Source organism: Eurosta solidaginis, chromosome 4, assembly GCF_040869045.1.
Source record: "Eurosta solidaginis isolate ZX-2024a chromosome 4, ASM4086904v1, whole genome shotgun sequence".
In the NCBI taxonomy this organism is placed as follows: domain Eukaryota; kingdom Metazoa; phylum Arthropoda; class Insecta; order Diptera; family Tephritidae; genus Eurosta; species Eurosta solidaginis.
In genome coordinates, this window is record NC_090322.1 from 53,423,321 (window position 1) to 53,436,177 (window position 12,857).

At 43.4% G+C, this 12,857-nt stretch overlaps 1 protein-coding gene across 8 annotated transcripts in view; it reads left to right on the forward strand.

Moving 5' to 3' along the window:
• Window positions 1-3,174: 3,174 nt before the first annotated feature.
• The window catches only part of LOC137249764 (reticulocyte-binding protein homolog 1-like), a 319,862-nt gene continuing 310,179 nt past the window's right edge, over window positions 3,175-12,857 (forward strand). For 4 of the 8 annotated variants that reach the window (XM_067781637.1, XM_067781634.1, XM_067781638.1 and 1 more), the window contains exons 1-2: window positions 3,175-3,586; window positions 3,645-3,782. In XM_067781637.1, coding sequence (XP_067637738.1) covers window positions 3,323-3,586; window positions 3,645-3,782 — 402 coding nt within the window. In that variant the 5' untranslated portion in view covers window positions 3,175-3,322. The remainder of the gene's footprint in view (window positions 3,587-3,644; window positions 3,783-12,857) is intronic. The other 4 variants (XM_067781643.1, XM_067781639.1, XM_067781642.1 and 1 more) reach the window with 1 other exon arrangement.

Consider the following 12,857-nt stretch of genomic DNA (forward strand, 5'->3'; position numbering starts at 1 on the left):
TAGATGGGCCTCTGACTTTTGCTGACACTGTTCTGTTGTGGCACAGTGTCGGCGGTGGTAGCGCGCGGTTTGGCGATGGTGGAGCTATGAAATAAGAAAGAATGTTGTTAATGTTTTATAAGCGATAAAAACATTTAACATATTACATGGATTATGTATTGCTTTATTTGGCAATTTGGCTATAATCCGTTTTCGTTAAGAACAGGGCTGGTCAACCCCTACACACTTGCAGCACTTTTGTTTTGTTTTACTCCGAATCATATGCACAGATACAAATTCGCACTTTAATAAAAAAGTTTTTGCATATCGCTCGCTTATGCCCTCACATATAATTTTGAGTCGTATGAAAATGCTCGAATTTCTTATGACAGTGCCAAGAAAAGCACTTCCGTATGAAGCTCAGGCACTTGTGTGAGATTAAAAAAAATTTTACACTTACAATTTGACAGCTAAAATATACTCAAAAATAAATAGCACTGAAAAAATGGTAATTAAAAGTGATTCATAAATAAAATTATAATATTGATAATTAGAAAAATAGATAACTAACCGCATAGCTGAAGTATATGGCGCATAAGACCAAAGAACATAAGCAAAACCGGACCCAAAAGAAGAGGAGCTTCTTGTAACTTCACATGATAATAGTAAGTTATCCTCAATGGTCCTGTAAAATTATACACTAGTTCGTAACTATCCAAAAGTGTAAATAAGGAACTATTTCTAAAGTGGAAGTTTGTGTATAGTGGGGAGGACAACTTCTATCTCCTAATACATCGCAATGTAAAAGAGATAGATCGCGAACTGTTAGCGGTTCAGAATGCAATAGAAGTGCACCAGTTTTGAACTAGAGGTTCTCTTACGGTGTAGTTTCTGTGATTTTGCATTTTATTTCAGAACATTATTTTCGTGGTTAGTGCTAGTGAGGGGGGGGGGGGGACCATTAAGCAACCCTGTCTATCATTTGCTTGCTAAACATTTTATTAAATTCAAGTGGTATTTCAGCACCTCAGTAATCTCTGTTGCTAATATATGTACATTTTAACACCAATTTAAAACTACTGCGCGGAGCCCCCCAATTAAGCATTTCGAGAGTTATCGAACTCATTTTCTAATGCAACATTCGCGAAAATCTTCACATTCACTTTTAGTATGCTTATTGGAAACCAAACTCCGACGGTACGTATAACTATTTTGCTACAGAAACTGAGGCTATACAAATGGACAATAAGCCTTAAATACACATAAGAACACAACTTACATATTTAACGTTGGTTTTACTTTCCAAATTTAATAGATTTTAAATGAATACATTCCGCACACACTAAATTCATTCTGATTATATGCGCGATGGTAAATAATTTTAAATTTATCAATATTGAACGATCACCACGCGAACACAACCGACACTTTTCAACGCACTTTACATTTTGATCTTTTCAAATGGCGCACCAAGCCGTCGTGGCGTTAGGAAGAAACTTGTCCAATCCTATTGCGACTGCGCCATGGAAAAGCGCCGTTAAATGGCATGATTTAACTGTGGTTGCTATGGTGGAACCATACAAGGTGGTAGCCGCTGTGACATTCCTGCAGCCATCATTAAAAGTTCCCATATACTTGTTTTTGGGAAACGATGGACTAATGTCAAAATCGTACTGCGCTGAAAGGTGAAGTGTCAAATCGTATAAAAACTACAAGCCTTGCATAGTTACGCCATGGTGGTTGCCGTTATTGGAAATTTTCCCAAACCATTGGATTCTTTCGCGATGCCACCTGCGCGGAATTAACAAAAATTTGTTTTAACCACCCAGGCAGACATAAGTGAGGGTGAATCCTAACCTTTTCCCTATCACTAGCCAACTGGTATGTACCAAGGGTGAATCTCCCAAGTGGACCATAACATCTTTCTATCACCCGCTGAAGATATGCGGCCCTAAGCGCCGCCATATTGACCACCCTGTCAAAACGCTAAAAAGTGGCCATATTGAACATCCTGTCAGGCAGTTGACAGATAAGATATAACACTTAGTTTGGTTCACAATGCTTACAGATCCAACACATAAGCAGTTTTTCATATAGATGAGTTTAACACATGCTTATGCATTATGAGTAGATTGCATGTATTTTTATGGAGAATGGTAGAATGACCGACACCAGCGCCATCTGATATTGAAAAGTAGCCAACTCCCCAATTTTGTTCTAAGCAAATCATAAGAAGAAGAATTTGACATTTGCTTTGGCTATGGGTGTTGGCACACTTTGCAAGTGAAATTATTTTTCCCACTGGTTGGTAAATCTTCTAATATTTTCCACAATTAAAAACTGCAATATAACAATCGAATACGGCACAAAATATGTTACCAAGTATTTTTGTTGTATAGGGAGAATATTTACAACAGTGCTTCGCGAAATTTTGTATGTGAATGGGCAAGGCGTAATAAACTACAATTGCCAAGTGTGAAGTTTCTTCATATTTATAAACGCAACATCTTGGTTGATTGTGGCGATTTTATTGGAATGCATAAGCTTCCCTACAAAAAAATTTGGTCATAAAACTTACCCACGCCCATGCAAATGTGACTAGGAATATAACCTATGACTTTATAATAGCTAGTCATATGACGTGGAATGACGTGAGCGTTTTTGCAGGGTTGTGTTAAACGCATCTATATGAAAAATGTCATTGTGTCACCGCCTTTAGCTACATGAAACTTTCATGCTTTGTCGCTTTCATTCGCATTTCACATTGTTATTGCATTTGCATCTTAAATTTTTAGCGGTACTTCGTTCACTGTTTATTGGAACGCGAGGCACAAATCACTCAAAGAAGATTGCGCAATCACGAGTTCAAAATTGCATCGTTTGTGGCATGGTTCAATTATACAGGTTGGCTCATCTCATCAGCTGGTTTTATTTATGTCATTACATTGTCGAAGGGATTGTCAAAAGGAGATGGCAAACTCAAAATGAAACCAACACATTGGCAAAATTTTACTTACACATACAAAAACTGCTAAGTTTTATGTTTCCATTCCATACCATTCGCACCAACAACAATACACAGATTTCGACAATTTGAACAGACATATTTTGTTGCTTTACAGATGAGTCAACCATGTATAGTTGAACCATAGTTTGTGGCGAACGCGAAGTTTGTTTTCTTGTTTTATCGAGTAAAACCATATATCGATAAATGTGGAGTGTTGCTAATAAAACGTAAATTGGGTATTTGCTACACGCTTGCAAACATTGGCCTAAAACTGAAGAATAACAAGAAAGTTACTATTTACTCATGTTTTTTTTCGGAATCAGTTAAAGGCTTAAAATGGCAATGTTAGAACAATTGACCGATGATTGGAGTGAATGTAAATGCGGAGAAATTACGACGCTGCTGTCGATAGGGAAAAATGAATTTTTCCTAAGTTGTGATTTGTGTGACTATAGAATACAAAATTTTGACTTGTTCATCAAGCATGTCCATCAGAACCATCTTGATGTGCTTGTTGAAGCTAATTCCATGCCTGCATCAACCGACTTTTTAGTTCAGCACACCGACGAGGATGTCAGTAAATGGCACAATTTGGTTGAGGTATTTGCAATTGAAATGTTTGGTTAAAACTTGTTAAGAGCTTGTGGTATGTTTTTAGGAAACGGACAGCAAAGATGGTGTTTTGAAAGGATTTGAAAATGTTGAGATAGACATTGATGAAGGAGAAAGCGAAGCCACAATACATTATAAAGTTGAAGGATTAGCCGAAGAATATGCAAACGAATATGAAGATCATGTAAGTACATATTTCCATATGCTCATTTAGCCACATTAAGCTCACTTTAATTACTGTTATCGTGGTAGTAAGTACATTTATTTATTTAAAGTCACCGACAAAAAAAGGAATGTTCGACTACAATGATATGGGAATGAATATAACTATATGTTAGAATTTAAGGACAACCAATTTTTAAAAATTAACAATACAATATCTAACAATAAATGGAATTTCATAAATATGTATAATTAAATATGCAAGTCTTAAAAGTAATAATAATATCTATTTGGGGCGGATTGCATTGAACTCCGCTCAGCATGCTGTCTCAGGTTCCTTTTGGCGTCATGGCAACAGCCAAATAATACTGAATAACAGGAGTGTGGTTGACAACCCTTAACTTGCGCCGTAAATTTTAGTGGCGTATTCACACTAAAACCTGACTTCTCCAATGCATGAGCCCTGTTAAATAATGATAACTAATCGTAATGTTCACCCTTTTAATTGATTAATTTCTTAAGACAACGTGTTATGTGTATTTGCTTTTTGTTAATTAGGTAATTCAAAGGTTGTTGTATTAATGATAAGGTGTGTTAACGATGCTGATGGCCCTTCGTCGGATATAGATGTGGTACGTTGCGGTAGCAAGTACCATTGAGGCAATAGTCCGACCATCTCGGGAACGATTGATGTGACCACATTAAACCTTTAGACCATCCCGCCCTCCCCACCCCTAGTTCCATTAGGAACGCGACTAAAGCCTTGTCTGCGTAGGTGAGGATGAGAATGGGGTTGCGGTAGCTATAAAAAAAATAACCTATCTCGTGTTTTGTCTCACGCCCTATCTGAGCTGAAGTTCAATATATTTTGCCCTTGACTCGGGTGTTTATGAAAAACATTCTGAGATTTTATTTATTTGTATGGACATATATCGGTCAAATTAAACAATTATACAAAATACAAAAACACTTAAATATATAATGTACATACGTTATAAATAACATATGCAGTCATCAATTTTAAAATAAATTAGTAGAATACTGAAGTTAAAATCTCCCAGCGGGTAACGGGGTAAGAATATACCCGCGGTAGGTATGCCTGTCGTAAGAGGCGACTAAAATACCAGATTCAAGGGGTGTGTAGCGCAACCCTTCAGGTTGCCAGCGCAATATATAGCTTCTCCAAACCTAATTGTCAACCTCACCTATCCGCGGCGAATCCTGTTTCACTAACAGACGGGGCTCTGGCGACCCCAAGCTCCTCATGTTGTTGTTGTTATAGCAATGCTCGCCCCACCTAATAGCCGCGACTGATCACAAATTGTCATCAATATCCTCTAACGGGAGTCCAAGGAAACTTGCAGTTTCAACAGGGGTGGACCATAAGGAAAGGGGTGTTAGAGGCGTTGGTTCCACATTACAATTAAAGAGATAGTTGGTGTCATGTGGGGACACATTGCAAGCGGGGCATACATTTTGTATGTCGGGGTTGATTCTGGATAGGTAAGAGTTTAACCTGTTACAGTATCCAGAACGAAGTTGAGCAAGAGTGACACGCGTTTCCCTGGGGAGTATGCGTTCCTCTTCCGCGAGTTTTGGATAATTTTCTTAAGTACTGGATTCACCGGGCAATTCCCGGCATAAAGGTCCGACGCCCGTTTATGGAGTTCACCAAGGACCTGCTTGTGTTTTTTCTCTTCATACGGCTGGGTTCTCAAGTGCCGTATTTCCTCAAAATGCTTACGGAGATGACTCCTTAAGCTCCTAGGCGGTGCTGGTTCATCAATCAGATGTCTGTTGGGATGCCCAGGTTTCTGGGTATTCAACAGGAACTGTTTGGCCAGCATCTCATTTCTCTCCCTGATGGGGAGTATTCTCGCCCCATTATGCAGATGGTGTTCTGGGGACATAAGAAGACAGCCCGTGGCGATACTGAGAGCAGTATTTTGGCAGGCCTGTAGTTTCTTCCAGTGGGTAATTTTTAGGCTTGGCGACCATATGGGTGACGCGTAGCACGTAATCGGCTGGCTAATTGCTTTGTATGTAGTCATGAGCGTTTCTTTATCTTTTCCCCAGGTACTGCCAGCGAGGGATTTGAGGATTTTGTTACGGCTCTGAATTCTCGGAACAATTGCGGCTGCGTGCTCACCAAAATGTAGATCCTGATCAAACGTCACACCCAAAATTTTGGGGTGTAGGACAGTCGGTAGCGTAGTGCCATCGACGTGGATATTCAAAATGGTCGACATTTGGGACGTCCATGTTGTAAATAAGGTCGCGGAAGATTTAGTCGGTGATAATGCCAGGTTTCGCGAGGCGAAAAAACTGGAGAGATCAGGGAGGTAGCCGTTTATTTTATTGCATAGCGCATCGATCTTTGGGCCTGAGCCTGTGGCCATTATTGTGCAGTCATCGGCGTAGGAAACGATTGTGACTCCTTCCGGTGGCGAAGGTAGCTTAGATATGTAGAAATTAAACAAAAGTGGGGATAGGACACCACCCTGTGGCACCCCTTGTTTAATTCTCCTTGGTTTTGATGTTTCGTTTCTAAATTGCACCGATGCCTGCCGACCACCCAGATAATTTGCGGTCCACCTTTTAAGACATGGGGGAAGGGTAGACCCTTCCAGGTCTTGCAGTAACGAGCCATGGTTGACCGTATCAAAAGCTTTTGATAGGTCTAGCGCTACGAGTACTGTTCTATGGTGGGGGTATTGATTTAAACCGCAATTTATCTGGGTGCTATTGGCATTTAGCGCGGTGGTAGTGCTATGGAGTTGTCTGAAGCCATGCTGATAAGGGGGCTAGCTGCAAATTTGCTTGGAAATAAGGGAGCAAAATGGCTTCAAGCGTCTTTGCCACTGGCTCCTCATGGAACTTGGGGGTGGGGAGCGAGGGGATGGGCTGAAGGTTTAATGTGGCCACATAAATCGTTCCCGAGATGGTCGGGCTAGCACCTTAATGGTGCTGTGGTACCGGTTGTTGTTGTTGTTGTTGTAGCGATTAGTTACTCCCCGAAAGCTTTGGGGAGTGTTATCGATGTGATGGTCCTTTGTCGGATACAGATCCGATACGCTCCGGTAACACAGCACCATTAAGGTGCTGGCCCGACCATCTCGGGAACGATTTATATGGCCACATTAAACCTTCAGGCCATCCCTCCCTCCCAACCCCCAAGTTCCATGAGGAGCCACCGGAGCGTACCGGATCTGTATCCGGCAAAGGACCATCACATCGATAACACTCCCCAAAGCCTTCGGGGAGCAACCTTATCGCTACAACAACAACAACTGAAGTTAAAATGTTGCAAATAATTTCTTGTATCACAAAAGAAGTTCACACAATGAGCTCATGACGGAGCTGTCTGTCAGTAGGGGAAAAATAGAGGGTTGAAGAGTATTGTAGCAAATATTGATATTTCGATACATCTGCTTGTTGTTGTAGCTGGTAAATAAATGCACAACAACATCAAAGCAAGCAGTCCCACATACATGTAAAGATCAAATCTAAGAGCTAAGAGAATATATCACATACATACATTGCTTCATTTAAAATTACAAATTTAATGTACTTGGAAGATATTTTTTTAGTACCGAGAAAGGAGTCATAGGCGCCTAAATTTCTACAATGTTTATTAAAATTTTGACACATACGCGAATTGGTTCGTGCGTTTCATAATCCGATCTGCATGTAGCTACAAAAAGTGCTTGAAAATGCCTCCCCCAGCGGGTTAGGGGGTCGGAATATATACGCGGTAGGTATGCCTGTCGTAAGAGGCGACGACAGATTCAAGGGGGTTTCAGGTTGGCAGCGCAATATATAGCTTCTCCAAACCCAATTGTCAACCTCACCTATCCGCGGCGAATCCTGTTTCCTGGCGACCCCGAACTCTTCCTGGATCTAGGGGGTGGTAGGCCAAGAAGGTCGCATGTGGTCATAACAAATCGTTGCCGAGATGGTCGGTCTTGGCACTGGAACATACCGGATCTGCATCCGGCAGAGGACCATCAACATCGATAACACTCCCCAAGCCCTTAGGGGAGTAACGTTACCGCTACAACAACGACATTGAAAATGTCAAGGTGGCCTAATATAAACTCGATTTTACCAAGCAAAAATGGATTATTTATTATTATACAAAAAGTAAGACCAAGCATCTCCATGCGGTTCTGTAATGTGGGCATTGCTGCTTCTTTTAAATTAGTAAAGAGAGATGTCGACATCAACTCTTACTAAAGAGTCTCTTTTATACTGTTTTCACACAGAAACTTAATGATCTCATTTCACCTGCTAATGAAATCGTAAATTTTTTGCTTTCACACAGAAGTAACTGCTCGATTAGTATGAAGGATGAAACAGACAATCATGGCGGAACGATACAAGGTGGGAGCATGGTGACATACCTATAAACAAAAAAAATTCCATGTACTTGTAAATTCGATGGACAAATGTCAAAATCGTACTGCGGCGGCAGTTGATGTATCAAATCAAATAAAAAAGGTTATAATCAGCTGTTTGATGCGGCCACCTTGTATCGTTCCGCCATGCAGACAATGGCATTTGCTTTGAAAACTAAGAAGCGGAAACGGAAGCGGAACGCTGCCAACAGAGTTGCATTGTGCTTTTGACTTCATTAGGCATTCGATTAGCTACTAATGAAATAATAATAGATTCGAATTTTGTAGGGAAGATTGAGTTCAATAAGCGTCTTAATGTAGAAAATTGCCTTTATTATTCAATAAGCCGTCTGTGTGAAATTAGTATTAAACGCTTCCCAAGGCAGTCGGTTCTATGTACCGGAGCGACTGGGGATTTTTCCCGACCAAGGACTGTCATTTCAGTGTGACCCCATTTAATTTGTTTCGTCCCTCCCACAAATTATCATCCTCCCAGCAGCTCCTTGCAGCAGGACTGCTACATATTCTCTTACTCCGGGAAGGTATCGAACCCAATCCGTGTCCGTCTCCTGACCCCGGTCCTGAGAAATGGTTTTGCTGCATTTGCCAGAAAAGAATCTTTTTAGGACGGTCATACTCTGTTCAGTGTGTCTCGTGCACGGGATGGTTGCATCGGACAGGTTGTTCTGGGCTTGATCCCAAAACCCGACGTCCACGTAACTTTTATAAATCTTTTGTGGCTCCTTGCTGCTCACGCCCAAGGGCGTCCCGTAGTCTACGCCTTAGCGCCCCTCCACTACCTTCCAGCAGCCTCGCTGCTCAGCAAGCCACAACAAGTACCCGCTGCTGCTCGCGCCCCACGGCGCCAACAACTCAAACAGCTGATACCACTCATAACTACTACCTTCGTAGTAGAGCTGGTAGCAATGCTGAGCATCAGCCCCTGCCCCCCTCTTTTCTGGCAGCAATCGTGCAGGTCAGGGAAACAAACTCTTAGTCCCTACCTCCGTTTGCACCGTCTGCCAGCACAGAATATATAGGTTTGCGACATCCGGTCAATGCAGCTCCTGCCTTGGGTGGTGCCACTCTCCTAGATGTTTTGGTCTCCGCGACGGCAACCCCTCGACGGGTTTCATCGCGCCATGTTGCCAGGTCGCAAACCCAAATCATCCGGGTACCCCAATGCTTGCCCAAGGGCGCCCAGTCCCAAGGCCACAACAGCAGTTGCGTCCTGGCCTTCCACAACCTAGGCGTAGTCACCCGTCACTTACCCCTAGAGTGGCGGCGTCACCCCTCATGCACTTCAGAATTCTGCAGTTAAACTGTAATGGACTAACTGGGAAGATTACGGAGATAGTCGATTTCATGAAGCGGCACAACATCCGCATTGCTGCGATTCAAGAGACTAAACTCACAGCAAGATCTGCATTGCAGACCTGCTCTGGGTATAATGTCCACAGGAAGGACCGCGAGAGCGGAAATGGAGGCGGTCTCGCGTTTATTATACACCACTCTGTGCAATGTCATATATTTGATCCTGGCATCGACCGCAGGGACAATGTCTTAGAACGTCAAGGCCTATCTGTCCGGTCAGGCGATGCAAATCTAGAAATCATCAACATCTACATCCCTCCTGTCACCTGTTCCCCAGTGGATACCTCCCTAAAATCGAGGCCTTACTGGCAACAATCGCATTATCTTAGGCGATTTCAATGCCCATCACGACCTATGGCATTCAAACTTGAGGGCGGACAGTAGGGGTGAGATGTTGGCGGATCAAATAGAAGAAACGACATTCTGCACAATAAACGGAGATGCCCCCACACGTATGGTAGGAAGCTGTCATAGCTCGCCAGATATCTCAATCGTGAGCGCAGAACTCGTAAACTGCGTCAACTGGCAGCCGATGGTAACATTGGCATCCGACCACCTGCCCATACTTATTTCGTTCGAGCGTACCGCCGACTTCATCGTCACCGAAAAACGCACTTTCATAAACTTCAAAATAGGAAAGTGGGAAGAATATAAATCTGCAACAGACAGCAGCTTTGCTGCCCTCCCTATCCCGACTGATGCCCGCCAAGGGGAGCGTGCCTTCCGTAAGGTCATTGAATCCGCCTCGGCACATTTCATTCCCGCCGGGAGAATTCCCGAAATCCGGCCCCACTTCCCGGCGGAGGCCGCGAGCTTAGCGAGGGAACGCGACCTTATAAGACATCTTGATCCAGGCGACCCCCAAATAAGGGATATAAACCAACGCATCAGATTGCTTGTGGACGAACACAAGCGGGCGAAATGGGAAGAGCACCTAAGAGGTTGTAACCTCTCTACCGGTGTAGGTAAATTTTGGTCCACCGTAAAGTCCCTATCGAATCCGACTAAGCACAAAGACAAAGTTTCCATCGCCTTTGGCGATAAGGTGCTGTCGGATGCGGAAAAATGCGCGAGCGCTTTCTGCCGACAATATATAATGCATCCTACGGTCGACAAAGATAGAAGGAGAGCCAATAGACACGCACATAAACACAAATTCAGCGCGTCACCAATCACCATCACCGCTAGAGAGGTTGAGGACGCCATTGGTCGCGCTAAACCATCCAAAGCAGTGGGCCCAGACGGCATAGCCATCCCGATGCTTAAAAACCTAGGGAAAGAGGGTTTCAAATATTTAGCGCATGTCTTCAACCTGTCTCTCTCCACCTTTGCCATACCCGAGAAACGGAAAATGGCCAAGGTGGTCCCGCTACTAAAGCCTGGGAAACCAGCTAACGTAGGTGAGTCATATCGTCCGGTATCTCTCCTATCGCCAGTGGCAAAGACGCTTGAAGCCATTTTGCTCCCTTATTTCCAAGCACATTTGCAGCTAGCCCCTCATCAGCATGGCTTCAGAAAACTCTATAGCACTACCTCCGCGCTAAATGTCATTAGCACCCAGATAAATTGCGGTTTGAATCAATACCCCCACCATAGAACAGTACTCGTAGCGCTAGACCTATCAAAAGCCTTTGATACGGTCAACCATGGCTCATTACTGCAAGACCTGGAAGGGTCTACCCTTCCCCCATGTCTTAAAAGGTGGACCGCAAATTATCTGGGTGGTCGGCAGGCATCGGTGCAATTCAGAAACGAAACATCAAAACCAAGGAGAGTTAAACAAGGGGTGCCACAGGGTGGTGTCCTATCCCCACTTTTGTTTAATTTCTACATATCTAAGCTACCTTCACCACCGGAAGGAGTCACAATCGTTTCCTACGCCGATGACTGCACAATAATGACCACAGGCCCAGGCCCAGAGATCGATGAGCTATGCAATAAAATAAACGGCTATCTCCCTGATCTCTCCAGTTTTTTTGCCTCGCGAAACCTGGCATTGTCACCGACTAAATCTTCCGCAACCTTATTTACAACATGGACGCCCCAAATGTCGACCATATTGAACATCCACGTCGATGGCACTACGCTACCGACTGTCCTACACCCCAAAATCTTGGGTGTGACGTTTGATCAGGATCTACATTTTGGTGCGCACGCAACCGCAATTGTTCCGAGAATTCAGAGCCGTAATAAAATCCTCAAATCCCTTGCTGGCAGTACCTGGGGAAAAGATAAAGAAACGCTCATGACCACATACAAAGCAATTAGCCAGCCGATTACGTGCTACGCGTCACCCATATGGTCGCCAAGCCTAAAAACTACCCACTGGAAGAAACTACAGGCCTGCCAAAATACTGCTCTCAGAATCGCCACGGGCTGTCTTCTTATGTCCCCAGAACACCATCTGCATAATGAGGCGAGAATACTCCCCATCAGGGAGAGAAATGAGATGCTGACCAAACAATTTCTGTTGAATACCCAGAAACCTGGGCATCCCAACAGATATCTGATTGACGAACCAGCACCGCCTAGGGGCCTAAGGAGTCATCTCCGTAAGCATTTTGAGGAAATACGGCACCTGAGAACCCAGCCGTATGAAGCGAAAAAACACAAGCAGGTCCTTGGTGAACTCCATAGACAGGCGTCGGACCTTTATGTCGGGAATTGCCCGGTGAATCCAGTACTTGAAGAAAAATATCCAGAACTCGCGGAAGAGGAACGCATACTCCCCAGGGAAACGCGTGTCACTCTTGCTCAACTTCGTTCTGGATACTGTAACAGGTTAAACTCTTACCTATCCAGAATCAACCCCGACATACAAAATGTATGCCCCGCTTGCAATGTGTCCCCACATGACACCAACCATCTCTTCAATTGTAATGTGGAACCAACGCCTCTAACACCCCTTTCCTTATGGTCCACCCCAGTTGAAACGGCAAGTTTCCTTGGACTCCCGTTAGAGGATATTGATGACAATTTGTGATCGGTCGCGGCTATTAGGTGGGGCGAGCATTGCTACAACAACAACAACAACAACAGTCTCTTTTAAAGTTCGAGTGATTGAAAATGAATATAACAAACTTTTCAATGCTTCTCTTTGGCCCACTAATGTATACATTAAACCCTTCTGTCTTTTTGCAAAAGACGTAGAAATTTCCGCAGAGTCTTAGATTTGTCTGATACCTTTCATAGTGGTCCCAACGTCTATTATCAGAATGTAAGGGGTCTAAATACTAAACTAGTTGATGTTTTTCTCCGAAGTCATGACCTCTGTTATGACGTTTTACTGAGACGTGGTTGAAACCAACTGTGTTTAACTCTGAGAT